Source organism: Fusarium pseudograminearum, chromosome 2, assembly GCF_000303195.2.
Source record: "Fusarium pseudograminearum CS3096 chromosome 2, whole genome shotgun sequence".
NCBI lineage: Eukaryota > Fungi > Ascomycota > Sordariomycetes > Hypocreales > Nectriaceae > Fusarium > Fusarium pseudograminearum.
The window spans coordinates 6,477,096-6,492,885 of NC_031952.1; the positions used below are offsets into that span (position 1 = coordinate 6,477,096).

Genomic DNA, 15,790 nt, shown 5'->3' on the forward strand with positions numbered 1-15,790 from the left:
TATCCGACTTATCCCACCAGTCTGACCGGCCAATTGGATTCATCATTTATGGCTTACATCTCACCAACCTCATCGCTTGAGCAAATCAGCTCTGACTCCCTGGCGGCAATTGACAAGTCTCGCATTTTTGTAATGTTGATTCGCTATGCACTACGGTTGTTCGCGATGATAGCTTTCGCCTTACCAATCACCACCTATCAGTCTAACCTGTGCACCAGCGTGGAAGGCCGATTGTTTGCGCTTTGGGTGTCAGTCTATTTTCCATTGCGGCCTTTGTGTATTAAGATGCCTCAAATCCTATGATCGTGACTGCGAAATGAAGTACTTCTTGCAGAGTACACGATAATCTGCATTAAATACAGATTTGCAGTATTGTGAGAAAATAAGCATTACTGTAGACACCGCGCAGAGCTGAAGTTGAGCCTACTAAGTGACATACCCTCATCACCAAATTGTATTTTCAAGGTAGCGCAACAAATTCGGAAAAGATGTACGATCGACGTCGTATGTGAGCCAATCCATATAAATTGGACCTCGGTAAATGTGTATTTTACTTAGTCTAGTTTCTGTCTCCATGTCCCCTCATCTTGAGACCCCAGGGCCGAACCATTAACTCCCTGCAAAGAAACCCAACAAATACCTAATTCACGATGCCGTCGTCGAAATCGTCAATTGCAGGCCCAAAGACTCTGGCGATATCTGCGCTAGCAATTGGCCTCGGTGTTCTTGTCGCACGTCCAATTAATCGCTTCACCACCGTCCTTGGCGTCTTTCGCCAACCAGCCAACACTGTCGTCAAAGATGGAGATTTCGTGACAATCGCAGATACGATGCTCTGCGAAGACTTGCATCTCCACAAGCCTAGCGGTCTACTATATACTGCTTGTGAGGATTCTTACGAGTCGCGCTTCTCGTGGTTTCCTGGACTGGGCGTACTCCATGATCCCCTCAAGGCTAGCAAGTCCCGTGGGTCTATCCACGTCATAGACCCCAAAACATTCAAGTCCAAGAGATTGGAGTTTCAGGGCTTTGCTGGGCCGTTCATCACCCACGGCCTTGACGTTATTTCGGATCCCGAGGATGATTCCAGTGTGTACATTTTCGCCATCAACCATCTTCCTCATCCTGAATATCTGCAACATATCGTCGACGGGCAAAGCTATGACAAGTATCCTGGCAACAAAGCGGCTTCTCAGATTGAGGTATTCCATCATAAAACAGGATCTTCTACTGCCCGATATGTTCGCTCTGTCAGTCATCCACTGATCCAAACACCAAATGATATTGTTGCCCAGTCTCCGAATAGCCTTTACGTTACCAACGATCATCACTACCGCGAAGGCATTCTTCGTCAGATTGAAGATGTCTACTATGGCGGAAAATGGTCAACCACCATATTTGTGCAAATCACGGATTCGACCTCTCAAGATGCTACTGCTGGTCTCAATGCTTCCGTCGCGCTGACCGGACTCCACAACAATAATGGTCTCGGTCATGGAAGGACACTGAATGAGATAGCAATTGGAAGTGCTGCGAGCGGAGATATCCATATTGCAACTGTCCACAGCAACAATTCCCTTCAAGTTCTTGAGACTATCGACTTTGACACAGCAGTGGATAATCCTTCATGGTACTCGGATTCTTTCTCCGATGTGAACGGCGACAGCAGTGGTTATGTCTCGGCTGGTCTATCCAAGGCTGGGGATCTAGCCAAGTCAGTTGGAGTTGCTACAGGAACCGAGCCTGTTATGGTTTGGCTAGCTCAGCCAAAGAATGGGAAATGGGAGAAGAAGCTTCTCTTCGAGGATGATGGAAAGAGGTTGCGATCGGCAGCTACAGCTGTGTTGATCGGCATTGACCCTAAGTTGGAGGGTGGTAAGAAGAAGGGTTGGCTATTCGCAACGGGGTTCTATTCTCAAAACGCTATCGCTGTCAAGGTCGATCTTTGAGAAGACTTTATCATGGGTGCCTAGTGGCGAGTTAGCAACAGAGCATTGCAAGTTTTGAGTGGTCAGAAATAATCTTATATTGCTCAGATGTAGTAAAAACATGTGATTGAGTTATCAAGAATATGAGGATTTGTTAGTAGGCGGACAAACGGCGGAATAACGGAGACTTCCAAAATGCCGACAATGGTATTGGAACGTCATTATGTCCAAGGTTCATCTACGTCATCTATATTCATCCATACCTATATATCAATGCTCCAGGTTTTAAGTATCGATACTTTTATGTCTTACTCACAACTCCGAAAACCAATTATACCTGTTCAACATGTCTCACGTCCAAGTTTTCTCTATCACTACTGCCCTTGTAGCATCAGGTGGTATCGCCACATTGACGTTTTTCGACATTCCTGAGCTTCAATCTCAACCAGCCTATCGCTCCCTTTCTGCAGTAAGATGGCTCTTCAGTCGTGGATCCCACGTCTTCCCATCCGCGTCAATCATTTCTACTATCGGCTTCATATATTCCGCGTCAGTTGACAATGGAAGCTTCAGCTCTCTCTATTCTTTATCGAACAACACTTCTAAAGCCAATGGATTTCTGCTCGCTGCAGCGCTGTCCTTTGGTATCGAACCGTTCACGCAACTCATGATTCCGACGAACTTTGCTCTTATTCGGGAGAATAACAAGTTGGGTGGAGCGAGGAGCAAGAAAGCCGCCGCGGAAGGTGATGCCTCGGCTGATAGAACTGCTCTTGATTCTGTCAAGGGAAGTGGTGAGGGATTCGAATTCACCGACCTTAGTGGTCCTCAGGAACGCACGACGGTAGATTCGAATGAAGAAGAAGATGAAAAGGTGTATAAGTTGCTGGAGAAGTTTCGTTGGCTTAACCTTGTAAGGGCCGTGCTTATTGGAGCTGGAGGTGTTGTTGGCCTTTATACTGCACTGAGCTGAGAGAGCAATATCAGCGGAGATGTGGACAATTATAGGTCGATGAGTTTTGCTGTCTGAATGCCCATTCTCAATCCTTCCATTCATTAGTTACAGTGAGCCAGGCCTAGTGACTGTTCCAGTGGTGCTTAGTCACCATGTAAGCAAACAAAATGCGACAAGTCCTTCGGCGGTGTGGCCATGTTTACTGTTCACACAATGGATATTTCAACATGACGGCTGTTCATGAATCATTTGACAATGAATTCACGTTTATCAGATACAAGGAGAACCCTGCAACCAAGTGCCAAGATGATATAAACGTTAAACGGACTGCCTACTGGTGTCACTCTGGTCCTTTACTTGACGTCTCGAAAGCTTTGCCGCCGACATTCTACGAGTTTGAGACTCAGGTCCTCACGGGGTCTATACATAATATTCTCATTCCGTTCTTGGCTCATATCAACAACCTCCTCGTAGCCAAGGGAGTTCGGCACTACTTTTTTACGATACGCGCTTCAGTACCAACACACGAATTCGACCGTCCAAGATGGCATACAGACGAACTGTTCTTCACTGAAGCACCAAATGGCGTTCTACTAGGCACAAGGCTGGGACTTAAATCGATATCTGACAAATATGCACATAATGACGGAACAAACTGGAAGATCTGCACCACCCTTCTAGGTCCATCCACTCTCTTCATTCCTCCCAACCACCAGTCTGAAGCGAGAAAAAGGCAGGACTCTGCTAGTAAAAATGCAAGTACAGAGCACGAATGTCTTTCTATCCGATGTGTGGGATGCGCGGCAGCGGCTGATGCCGTGCGGGAGGAACTTGCCACTACGCTGGGACCCTTTGGTGCAGAGGCTGCGTCACTGGGGGAATGTGCTATGTTCAAAATTGGGAGAGACTTTGGAGCTGTGCACTCAGAGCCCTGCATGAGTGAGGGTTCTAGTGGGAGGATCTTTGTCAATGTTGTGCCTGGGACAGAGAAGGAGTTGGGACAGCTTATGGGTAAATGGGGGATGAAGTTTCCCAGGCAATGGTGGGTTGGTGGTTGGTAAAAGGTGCAACGATCCAGTTAATGCGATATGTGAGATTTCGTAAAACTGATACAGTGTTATTGAGTTTGGCAAGAACCTCTTGGTTCTTCTGTCTATTCTAACGTTAAAGACTTATTAATTCTCTGTCGCTGGTGACAAATTTCTACTCTCTTGGGATCTGTACTATCAACCTTAATTGCGGTGAATACTCTCATTAATTGACGGTCGATCCCAAAAAATATATAATCCACCAAAGACAGCACTTTGCCATGACAAAAGATCTTGCACTGATCGGATAGAAACTCAGGCGTATCGCGGGGTTCGGCTCTTCGCCTTTTACAATTTCCCACCACATGAAAGCATGCTGAGAAATCTAACCAAAAGTCCCTAGGAACTCTCCGGGCTTACCAAGACGATACTTTTATCGTCAGAAATGAAGGGTATTAATTGGTTGATTGACGATAGTGTCTGGATGGATCGACCGTCAGCACTAGTCCTTTGCATTTGTCATTACTTCAATAATGTATCATCGCTCTTGATTGGCTGAGGCAAGTTCCTTCAAAAATCGAGACTTCAGTTACTGCGATTAGAATGATGATCACGACATTGATCAGTCAGTGTTTAAGTGTTTAAATATACAGGTTATAGTCTCCCAACAAACATCTTCATTCAAACCACCTTCAACTATCTCATTGGGATCATCTACCTATCAGTTATCATGTCGTCTTACAAGAACATTGTTGTCGTCGGTGTAAGTCATTACAAACTCTCAATTAAAACCCTCAATTAACATCGGTACAAGGCAAGTGGAAGCACTGGCAAGATCATTATCGACGGTCTTACATCAACCTCCGCCTTTAATGTTACGGTACTATCTCGCAAAGAAAGTAAAGCAACTTACCCACCCAATGTGACGGTGCGAACAACAGACTTCTCTGAAGATGATCTCTCAGAAGCTCTCAAGGGCCAAGAGGTTGTCATCTCTGCTCTCGGAGTTGAAGGCTTCGATCAACAGCAGAAACTCGTTGATGCTTCCGTCCGCGCAGGTGTCAAGCGCTTCTTGCCTTCCGAGTTCTCGTCTAGCAGTGAGGACCCGGCTGTTCTTAAATTGTTTCCGTTGTTTGAGGTGAAGAAGAATCTTATCGACTATCTGAAGACCAAAGAAAAGGATGGGTTGAGCTGGACTGGTCTCGCCACTGGGCTTTTGTTCGACTGGGTAAGACATACTTCCACTCTACATATATGCAATGCTGACAATGAATAGGGACTTGCAAACGGCTTTCTTGGATATGACATCAAGAACCGAACAGCCAAGATCTGGGATGACGGCAACAAGAAGTTCACCCTCACCAACGAAAAACAACTGGCACAAGCCATCGTCTCAACTCTTCAGCATCCCGAGGAAACTCGCAACCGCTACTTGTATGTGTATTCAGTTGTGACTACACAGAATGAGATTTTGCAGTCCCTTGAGAAAGCCACGGGTGGGAAGTGGAACGTCGATAAGACGTCCACTGATGCAGAGATTGCTGAGGCGCAAAAGAGGCTAGGTGCTGGCGATTTCAGCGGTGGCTTTATTCTTGTGCACGCGACTACTTATGGAAATACAGATGGCCTGAGGGCGGATTATTCCCAAGAGGACAACTCAGGAAATGATGTTCTGGGACTTGAGACAGTGAGTGTCGATGAGACTGTGAGAAAGACGGTTGGAGATGTAATTACAGTTGTATAAGCATTGGTGTTATTTAAATTATAGTATAGATATTGCCGAAAAATTGATGTTGGATTGCCATAGTCACGCGCTCGTTGTACTTTCTAAATCATGGAGTTGACACAAAACTTGCTTCCCCGTGCCTCATCGCCCAAAGTCTTACAACAGCCAGCACGATAGTCAGCCAACCCCGATCACTACATATGTACTATGCTATGCATCAGGAAGGCTATATTGTGAAAACCGGCAATTGACTATCAATTATCAAGGTTGTTAAGTTATAAAAGAGTCACTTACCGGGGATGCAGCTTCGACCACTTTTTCCGTCACTACACCATGGCTAACAGGAGTAATGATTTATTCTTGTATATGTAACCACTTGTAGAAATACAGAAAATCCCAAGGCAAATTAATCTAAGAAAAAGATGACTCAATGGATAATATTGTTGATGTAGGGAGTCTGTCCTAATTCCTAATTACAGTATTTCATTTCACCTTGCCTGCCCCTGTCCGTCCCTTTATTAAAGTCTTGCAATAATCAGCACCAGGAGTCAACCAACCCAAATCGTCAATCCCAATCAGAGTCATGTTTTAGAGAAAGCAGGCCTTTCCTAATTATTGTATGGCGTATTTCAAGCGTACTGTCGAACCATTTGTTCAAGCTTGCCAGGATCAGCTCCCACAACCTCATCGGCCTTTTCGCCGTCTTTAAAAACCATAAAAGTGGGCATCGCGCGAATCCCGTATTCTTGAGAGATGTCTTGAGCCTCATCCACGTCGACTTTGGCAAAAGAGACCTTGTCGTTGCCATGTTCCTCGGACATCTTTTCGACCACTGGGCTGATGAATCTGCAAGGACCACACCATGGTGCCCAGAAGTCAACAATGACAACTTCGTGTTTTTCGAGATGATTTCTGAATTCAGCCAGGTTTTTGATTACGTGGACGGTCATTTTGAGTGTAAGTTTGTAATATTGTTGTTGTGAAATGTGTTTGAAAGTTAGGGAGGGATGATGGTTTGTTGATGACTTTGTCCAGAATGGGTATGAATGGACGCTATATATATATGCATAACCCCTCCTCAGCCTCTGACGTCATGGAGTGGTGCAGCCAGTAAGTTATAAGCTTTGAACAACGTAAAAGGCGTCAACTGAGACATATTTGGATCGCCCGGGCAATGATCTGACGGGCATCTCCGCTCAGGATGTGGAATCTATAGTGAGAAAACGCGTCATCTATGAGTAGCCAAGGGCGTGCGTTGCATGTGTCAGAAGTCCAAGATGTAGGATTGTTGTTTACGAGAATAGCCGACGGAAAGAACCTAATCGGGCTCATTGAGACTTTGAAAAGGTCAGCCCCAATGGCTGGACCCTATCAAGGTGGCCGCAGCTGTATTGCTAGAGATCAAGCCATCCGACAGTGTAATACACACCCTTTCTAGGCGTAGGTCTGCATGTCGATGGATATTCATGATTAATTATCAAGCTTGTCCCAGAAAGTACCAATTTGAGATGCAACCTCATCCACTTTATCCCTCACCACCCCATGGCCAACTTGAGGCACAACAAAAACATTCTTGAACCCATGCTCCTCAAGCTGCTGCGCGTTGACCAGACCGTCCAGTTCACCAAGCACCGCGAGATTTGGAATTCCCATCTGCGACGCTTTGGAGAATTGCGCATGTGAGTCCATCACACCGCCATCTCTGACTATCGCTACCACAGAGGCTACGTGTCCGGAATGCTCTTGCATCTGCCAATGTCTCACTGCTTCAGCCACGATCTCACCTTTTGCTACCTTATCTTCCCAGTCATTGGGCACGACAAGATCACCACCCTCAAGGAAGTCTAGGACCCATTTCCTCGCTGCTATTTCATCGCCCCCGTGGAGGTGAGATTGTTCCTCTTGCGTGAAATCTGAGGAACGAAGAAGACCAGCGGGAGCGACGAGCACGAAACTCTTTACCCGGGCTGGTCTTTTTACAACGTAGCTGGCCGTGGTAACTCCACCAAAGGAGAAACCAACGAGGTGAGCCGAAGGCCATTGGAGATGATCAAGCAAGTCGTCGATCAATTGATGGAACAAGGACTGTTCATGGGGCAGAATTGGCGTGTCGCTCAATCCATGGCCCCAGAGATCTACCAAAACCAGGTGCGCATGAGGAAAAGACTTTCCAAGCGTGCGGCTGAGAGGAAGCATGCCTAATGCCGGGGTCTGGACGCCATGAATGAAAAGTACACGATCGATTGGCCGCTCGGACGCTGAAGAGAGGGTCTCATAGTACGCAACTTTGCCGTGGGCAGTTTTGAGAAACTTGGCGGGTGGGAGGAGTGCTCCGAAAGTCTTTGTGAATGATTCTTCCGAAGGGCCTTGTATCGGCTCCTGGGGTGAGGTTTCCGCACCGGGGCGAGGGAGAACAAGATCTTCTGCTACGTGAGACATGGTTGGCGATGTTTGTTAAGTTGAGTATGTTGTCTCCTCATGAGCGATTTGAATCAGCCCATGTGGAGACAATTGTTTGGACCAATCGTGTCATTGTACTCACTTCTCACAATCAACAGTGATTTGTGGACTTTATCGTGACAACCCTGGTTGGTGTTTGAGGTCACGTATTGTCAGTCTAGCTATTGCAAGTCCTTTATTTCGATACTATAGAACACTACTGCTGGAAATAGAGACAACTTCATCACAAATATGTAGTAATATCTCACGAGTGGAAGCTAGAGGTGAACGAATGGAAGGTATCATAAGGTTCTAATAAAGGTCCTGAAGGCAATCAAATGGTTATCTTAAGATATCAAATTTATGGTTTACAGTCAAATCAATAGCCGTGCACTTTATAGGGTTGACTGATCGTATGTAGCTTAATGGTATGGACCCAACGAAACTCACACGAGCACCTAAAACAACAGAACAAATCATGATAGGCTAGGATTACTCTATGTGTCTTTAGTACTTTTATGGGATTAACCATGAGCTTTTATATATCATCATCTCTTCCCAAGTCAAGTTTGTTACTCGATCGAGGGTTGATGTCTTTCATGAAACTCATACTGTCTATCATTCAACTGGTTCAAGCACGATTCTCCATGGCATGTATCAACAAGGTCGAAAGGTCGGTGATATGGAAAGAGTCTCTTTCAACCTGAACAACCTACTAATTTTATCTCTCAATTTGCCAGTGGCTAATTTATCTGATACCCTGAGGCCTGCCTATTTTTGATGTCCCTTCTGCTATCAACCTAACCGGCACCCAACTATCACCACGCAGACAATCCAACGGGAGTCATGAACTGATATTATTTGCATGATTTAGTTAGCTGGGCACGTCTGTCAAGGTTAGACCCGATTTTTGACGTTATTTAATTTCTTCACATCATCACCGCTTCTATTCCTCCTTATATCGCTTTGTCTTTATTCATGCCTAGTCTTCTCACATCCTGTTTTCAGAATCAATAGTGTTTCGCTGGGTTCAAAATAAGAGTCAAAAGAATCCCTAGCATGCATCCTCTGTTTGATCGTTTATTCGTGAAGACTCGACAGACCATACTGCAAAATGGGTCAGTTCTCAGTAGATACCCTTGAAACGTGCGTGGCGGTTAAACACCAACGGAGTTACATCCTGCCCATGCGCCGCAGGTAGAACAAGGCATTTTAATTAGCAAATGGCTTTATATGGTAGTGAGAACCTTACAACCAACAAGAACTAAGCTAGCAGGGGGTTAAATGATACCCTGGCGAGACACAGCCCGTGGCGCAGCTTTGTGACATGCCCGAACCAACAGCCCATTGACAATGTCGATTAGGCAAATTTGTCGTAGATAAATAAGTCATCCATTCCTGTTAGACGAAAAACAGCCACCTTAGGGGGTTCTGACAAAATTTACCAGACTCTCAACACAACTATTTGTCCATCAGACTGGAACTATGATGCCATCGTTCGAGCAACCTAATCCTCGACAGTGTTCATTGCCGGATATTATTGCGCAAGGTCAGTGTGTCCAGGAATATATTGGATGAGAGATAAACTGACGTCAATTATCAGTGGCTACAAATTGAGATTTCTCAATAAACATTCCCGATCGACAAGTTCGGTGATCTCAAGCCTACGTGAACACTGGTCGGAAAGCGATAGGGACGATAACAGAAGTGCAACAACCACTGCTTTACATGGTGCTGGCAATATGATGATACATCAAGCATTGCGTATCAGTTGGAATGCTTCTGACATGGCCGCAATTTCACCGGAACCACCCGCAACAAGTAGCGAACAGACAATTCAATCTCGGGAAACTCCTCAGCCATGGTCTGGACCAAGGGAAGGTGAAGGGCCTCTTGACCCCATCTACGTTTTCCTCATGATTGCCGTACCTATTATCGTTGGGGCTTTATTCACTTGTATGTTTTGTTTGTGTTTTTGGAACAGAAGGAAAATGAGAAAAGAGAGGAAGAGAGCACAGGAGGTGCCATTAGACGCTCTGCCGCCCTACTCTAATGATCAGAATCCTCCTGCATACGCGAAGTAAGAATTGTAATTATAGTTATCAAGACTTTACGTTGAGAAATACCGTTTGATCTATCTCTCTAGTTAACCACATAAACGCGTTCGTTCCGAAATATTGAATATATACCCAAATATCTTTGCACTGTCGTAGTGAATATGTTGACTTGATTTGACTAGATGACCATCGGAAGTATGTATCTATGGGGTTCAACACAAGTTGTAAATATATATCCGCAACGAAATCCAGGCTCGGATCATTATTTACGAAATAATGAGCCAGACTGACTCTCTATGCAGAAGATCTTGTCCAGTTAGAACCGGAAGCTTGACTACGTACTGCTGCTCATATTCAGCCAAGGCGTGAGAATCACATTTATCATTCTTTGTGGGGCTATGCCAGCGAAGGATTCAAGTAAGCGACAAACCCCTCAGGCAGATTATTTACGAGTGGGGATTTTACCATCAGACGAGCACCATACTCACTTTCTTCTCACATCTAATCACACCCGGTTATAGCTTTTCCTACTCAAATTGAACGAAACATGGACTCTGAGTCTTTTACATACACCAGCATCCCACCTGGGCGAAACTTTCGGTTGCTTAGGATTCTCCCAGGCGCGTCTGATGATGCTCTGGCATGCGAGGTTTTCGTATCTGACCTAGACAATTCAACGCCATACACAGCTCTTTCATATGTCTGGGGAAATCCAGACAAGGTCGGAAACCTCGAGCTATCAGGGCATGCCTGCCGGATCACACGTAGTCTCTCGGACGGGCTACGTCGTCTTCGAAAGCCCGATGAGGCGCAGGTTGCCTGGGCAGATGCAATCTGTATCAACCAGAATGACGACATTGAGAAAGGTCACCAAGTTGACTTGATGGGTGATATCTATGATAATGCCCATCATGTGGTTGTGTGGCTGGGACCTGATCCTACGACCTCTGCATCTGAGGCGTTTCGATGCTTGCAAACGATCAACTACAAACTGTATACTAAAACAGACAAAGAGTACTTCTACCCCGATGAAAAGGAAATGGGCACAGTATACATGAAAACAGAAGCTGATCCAGAGCCTCGAGCGATGTCAAGACCAGTCGGAAGACGGTCAGTTCATCGCTCTGTGCTTGGTGAAAAGGGAACAGACTGTGTTGGGAGACTTTTTGATCTATCATGGTTCTCCCGCGTGTGGGTCCTCCAAGAAGTCGGTCTTGCAGGCTCAGCAACAGCAATTTGGGGAGACAGCAGTATTGAATTCGGCGAGATTGCTTCCTTCATCTGGAACGTCTACTACACCGAGGAACTAAGGCATGCATTGGGAGATGAGATAACCCAAAAACTCTCGGGAGCACCTCTCTATTCTGTGTGGAATGTCTGGTCCACGTACGAAAAGAAAGAGTCATGGATATACCGAACACCCTTGCTGAGGAGCTGCGCTGAGCTTATTGCTGGTCAGTGCAGTATTGACTTTGTCCTTGTTCTTGAGGCGTCACGCTACTTTAATGCCACCAACCAGCTGGATCATGTGTATGCCTTTCTGGGTCACCCAAAGGCTAGGAACCCTGTCACAAAAGCCCCATGGCTACAGGCCAACTACTCCCTGGATGTCCAAGAACAGCACAGACTGTTGGCCGCCAGCCTGTCTCAGGACTCGTTGAACTTCCTGGTGCAGGCTCATCAGACTGAAGAAAGCCTCAGACTCGAATCTGGATATCCAAGTTGGGTCCCAATGTGGAACGAGAAGACGGAAAACCACGCAGACGCGTTTTGGGAAGCATGGGATGCTAGTCTCCGAAAGGAAGAAGGAAAGACTTTCAAGACCTACGCTGATGGTCATCGTCTTAGAGTATCGGGGCTTATAATCGGCGAGATTGACCAGTTCACACGAACTATGGAGTCGTCGGACTTTGATGTTGAAAAGGATTTCGGCGGCCTCCTTATTGACTTGTGTTGGGACTTGGCAGGACGAAGGCCGAATCCATATTCACCAAAGGAGGTACTAGCGGCATTCGCATCGACACTGTCCTGCCACTATAAGATCAGAGGAAACCAACCTCTAGACGGCCGTGAGCGAGTAGTAGAGCAGTTGGCCGGTTATTGTATGCATCTGAACAATGGATTCTACCAAGCTCATTTGGTACCAAAACACGGCGATGGTTTCTGGAACCTGAACACGGTGCTGGAAGTTGGCAAATCTTTTACGCCTAGTTTTAAGTCCCATGCCGTTAATAGGCGGTTCTTCAACACGACGGATGGTTATTGGGGAATGGGGCCTTCAGCGATGCAGTCCGGGGATATATGTGCTGTACTTCTCGGTGCCGATGTCCCGTTTGTGTTAAGGCCAAAGGGGGATGCTGGAGAGTATCAAGTGGTAGGACAATGCTACATGTACAATTTCATGGATGGTCAGGCAGTCATGGCATCTCGAGCAGGGGAGAGCGGTTATGATGAAAGGGAAATTATTCTTGTGTAATGCGACACCCCTTTGTATCTTATTTGACATGGTACGTTAGATAGATTGTAGAGAATTGACCTATGTGCATACACTGCTCGATTTGAAGCTTATCAACCTTCTGATACGTCCAGTTGTTCAAGGCAAGTTTCTACGTCTGGCTCAGATGGTGGTCATTCTTGACCCTTCGATTTAGTTATTACTCTCCCACTTCTTCAGAACTTCTAACCAATTCTTTGCTTCATCAAGGTAATCCTCTTCTCCGGCTTTTGTAAGCTGATCTTTACCTTTACCTTCCAGTACTCGCACCATTTGTTCCACCGGAGCACGCATCGGATACCAAGCTTTCCCAACAGGCACACACTCTGAAACGAAATCGATCAAGTAGTGCTGGTGCTCGACATCATCAACCGCCATACCCATAACCTCAGCAGCAACGACAGCAGACACTTCGGGGAATCGCGCCAGTTGCTCACGGCAAGGCTTGAATGGTGGATGACACGGGTCTACTTGCCAGTTGAACAGGCCATGCATGTACGGGCGCATCTGTTCCGCCGTATGTATCCGTTCCCACAAGGTACGGTAAGAGATGCAATCGAATTTGTTCTCGGGGACCCAAACATCCTCCGGGTTCTCAATGAAGCGGTCTAGTAGCCTTGCGTTACTGATAAGGTGCATTGTTTGTGCGTAGTGACTGGACCGTGACTTGAACGAGGATATGTCGAATCCCATCATTGTCTTTATCGCGGATCGATAAGGCTGCAGCTGCTCAAGAGATAGTTTCGATATGATGGAGTAGAAAACGAGCTGGTGCATCTTGAGTGGAGTGAAATCGCCGTCCTCGATTGGCGACGTGAGAACGGATGAGAGAGATACTGTGACTGGTGGTTCCATCGCACGTGTCCTGATGATACTAAAGAACTCGTCTTTTGAATCGTCATAATTTTGCTCGGAGTTTGCATCGCACGCTACCTTCATGATTGCTATCATCTCCTTGGCAAAATCATCTCCTTCTAGAGTTGCCAACTTCTTATTGGCCTCCATTGTTGAAGATCCGAGTGCTCTGGCTACCTGAAATGAGCTTTGAGTTTATACCAGATGCTATGTACCGTGTCCCTGTGGGACCAATGTTCGCTCTTGATATTGAGTTTTCATGCCCCTCTCTTTGAAGAGTGTCAGCATGAGATGCGATTAGCTAGCAGCTATGCTAAGGTTAGCGTGGAACCCAAACAGACGGGTCAGTCCGAACCGCCGATCCTAACCGTATAAGACCGGAATTGAGACCCCAGTGAAAAGATCCAGTCACTTTCCGAATGCCGACCAGATCAGATCCAGACTACGGTGCAGTTCACCGTCGCTGTCCTGTATCTAGGCATCGCACACCGAACCATCATGGACTCACCGAGAACGTCCCAAGCCGACGACAAAAGTGCTCCCATCAGTGAAGCAGAGAGAAAGTAATCACCAAACCCTTCTCTTCCCCGCATTCTCGCTCGTTAACATTAGGCTTTGTAGGAAGCTCCGTAATCGGCTCTCTCAGCGGGCCTTTCGCCGAAGGCAAGCGGAATGCATCAGAGAGCTGCGTAACCGCGTCAATGCCGATCAAAGGCCTGATAGCGAGCGGGTGGAGGCGCTGCAGAAGGAGAATAAAATTCTGAGACAGCAATTGATCGATGTTCAGGCTAAGATGTCAAAAGTCTTGGCTTCCGTTCAGCTACTAAGTGACTCTGTTACTAAGACGCTGGACGACACCAAGGACGGCAGCCATTCACCGGAAGAAGCGGATCTGGAAGGACATGTGTTAGACCAGAAGAGGGACCAACATGCGTCAATTTCTTCAGTGAGTTCGTTGGATCTGGACTCGTTTGATCCATCTATACTTGATTTCAATGTGCCTTTTGCTTCAGCAGACGCTGCACGTAAGTGATGGCATTCTTGATACACTGAGCTTAATCTCTAACAAAATGTGTGCAGAATCAGCACCAGAGCCAGCAAATGGTCTTACTTCGGAGCTCGTCAACGTCACAGGAACGAATCCTTTATACTCTCAGATACCCAACATATGGAGCCACGAGTACCAGATGGGCCTAGAGCCTTATATCACGGCCATCAACGCAACGGAAGAAACAAATCTTGTACTAGGCAAAGATTATGCATTCACAAACTCTCCCTTTTCGGATCATATACAGTTGCTTCAGAAAATGTTGAAATCTAAGCTCAACACTCTTGGTTTTGTTCCGGAGAGTCATCATCCGATGCAAAGGTACTTTGACCCTCATTGTTCTTGAATAGTTATCATTAACAGGTTACAGCGTTTACCAGCCAGTGTTGATGGTTCTCTCCATGTTCAATAGCATGACCCGTCCAGACGTGATGGCCTGGTATGCCAAGACACGTTTCTACCATATTATCGAGCTCACCGCCTGGCAACTCTATCCTTCGGCAGCAACGTACAACAAGCTCCATCCTCGATATAGGCCTACCAAAGCACAGCTGGAAAACCCTCACCCCGGCATTATCGATTGGATACCATTCCCTTCTATACGAGATCGGCTGATTCAGCTACACTCAGCCAATCCGCACATTGACCAGATTTTCTGCGATGCGGTGACAGGCTACGTGGTAGAGGCGCTCATGTCAGACCTAATATTGGGTGCCCCGCCAATAACAGTCTACGTTCGTGTCACGGATCTCATCAACACAATGTCTCGCTCTTCTGGGGACGAGTCTGTGTCTGCCCTTCTGCCAGCTCCGGATATCTCAACCCTGTTTTCTTCACCGGCATACGCAAGAGCAGCGTTCAACAAACTGAATATGGACAAGGGAGCAGGATATTACAAGATTGACCCCGCTTTCTTCGAAAAGTATCCGGAGCTGTGGGATCAAGCGGGAGACCTGACAGCGTCTGGGATGCCTCTTAAGCCAAAGTATCAAAAGATACTTACGTACCCGAAACCTCTTGACCCATCTACAGTGGAGACTTATAGAAGCTTCATCGACTTTTCTCTCGATGCATCTAGTACGATTTCTATGGGTCCCGCGGTATGAGCGAGGTCAGGTGAGCTGTCGTTGCCGGGCCGGTTGTCGTCAGCAGCGCAATTGAAGAAATTTGAAAGCTACCACATGATGCGATTCGGTCCAACTTATTATCAATACGAAAGACACGGTGTAGAGTTGCATGCAATGGTTTGGCAAGTGTCAC

The 15,790-nt window shown here is 46.4% G+C and overlaps 8 protein-coding genes across 8 annotated transcripts; 5 read left to right on the forward strand and 3 right to left on the reverse strand.

Annotated features, from left to right (window-relative positions):
* Positions 1-650: 650 nt before the first annotated feature.
* Positions 651-1,949, forward strand: FPSE_05332 (uncharacterized protein; the record flags this gene model as incomplete). Its single annotated transcript, XM_009258450.1, has 1 exon — positions 651-1,949. One exon carries the CDS (start codon positions 651-653, stop codon positions 1,947-1,949), a length of 1,299 nt encoding a protein of 432 aa, XP_009256725.1.
* Positions 1,950-2,274: 325 nt separating this feature from the next.
* Positions 2,275-3,944, forward strand: FPSE_05331 (uncharacterized protein; the record flags this gene model as incomplete). Its single annotated transcript, XM_009258449.1, has 3 exons — positions 2,275-2,841; positions 3,021-3,037; positions 3,158-3,944. The coding sequence occupies 3 exons, from the start codon at positions 2,275-2,277 to the stop codon at positions 3,942-3,944; spliced, it is 1,371 nt and encodes a 456-aa protein (XP_009256724.1).
* A 697-nt stretch (positions 3,945-4,641) lies between these two features.
* Positions 4,642-5,702, forward strand: FPSE_05330 (uncharacterized protein; the record flags this gene model as incomplete). Its single annotated transcript, XM_009258448.1, has 4 exons — positions 4,642-4,674; positions 4,726-5,139; positions 5,188-5,598; positions 5,685-5,702. 4 exons carry the CDS (start codon positions 4,642-4,644, stop codon positions 5,700-5,702), a joined length of 876 nt encoding a protein of 291 aa, XP_009256723.1.
* A 564-nt stretch (positions 5,703-6,266) lies between these two features.
* Positions 6,267-6,587, reverse strand: FPSE_05329 (uncharacterized protein; the record flags this gene model as incomplete). The annotated part of the gene is made up of 1 exon (XM_009258447.1): positions 6,267-6,587. The coding sequence occupies one exon, from the start codon at positions 6,585-6,587 to the stop codon at positions 6,267-6,269; it is 321 nt and encodes a 106-aa protein (XP_009256722.1).
* Positions 6,588-7,107: 520 nt separating this feature from the next.
* FPSE_05328 (uncharacterized protein) lies at positions 7,108-8,076 on the reverse strand (the record flags this gene model as incomplete). Its single annotated transcript, XM_009258446.1, has 1 exon — positions 7,108-8,076. The coding sequence occupies one exon, from the start codon at positions 8,074-8,076 to the stop codon at positions 7,108-7,110; it is 969 nt and encodes a 322-aa protein (XP_009256721.1).
* A 1,787-nt stretch (positions 8,077-9,863) lies between these two features.
* FPSE_05327 (uncharacterized protein) lies at positions 9,864-12,609 on the forward strand (the record flags this gene model as incomplete). The annotated part of the gene is made up of 4 exons (XM_009258445.1): positions 9,864-10,032; positions 10,316-10,328; positions 10,492-10,550; positions 10,655-12,609. The coding sequence occupies 4 exons, from the start codon at positions 9,864-9,866 to the stop codon at positions 12,607-12,609; spliced, it is 2,196 nt and encodes a 731-aa protein (XP_009256720.1).
* Positions 12,610-12,780: 171 nt separating this feature from the next.
* On the reverse strand, positions 12,781-13,632 carry FPSE_05326 (uncharacterized protein; the record flags this gene model as incomplete). Its single annotated transcript, XM_009258444.1, has 1 exon — positions 12,781-13,632. One exon carries the CDS (start codon positions 13,630-13,632, stop codon positions 12,781-12,783), a length of 852 nt encoding a protein of 283 aa, XP_009256719.1.
* Positions 13,633-13,980: 348 nt separating this feature from the next.
* On the forward strand, positions 13,981-15,636 carry FPSE_05325 (uncharacterized protein; the record flags this gene model as incomplete). Its single annotated transcript, XM_009258443.1, has 4 exons — positions 13,981-14,045; positions 14,104-14,507; positions 14,563-14,851; positions 14,901-15,636. 4 exons carry the CDS (start codon positions 13,981-13,983, stop codon positions 15,634-15,636), a joined length of 1,494 nt encoding a protein of 497 aa, XP_009256718.1.
* Positions 15,637-15,790: the final 154 nt, after the last annotated feature.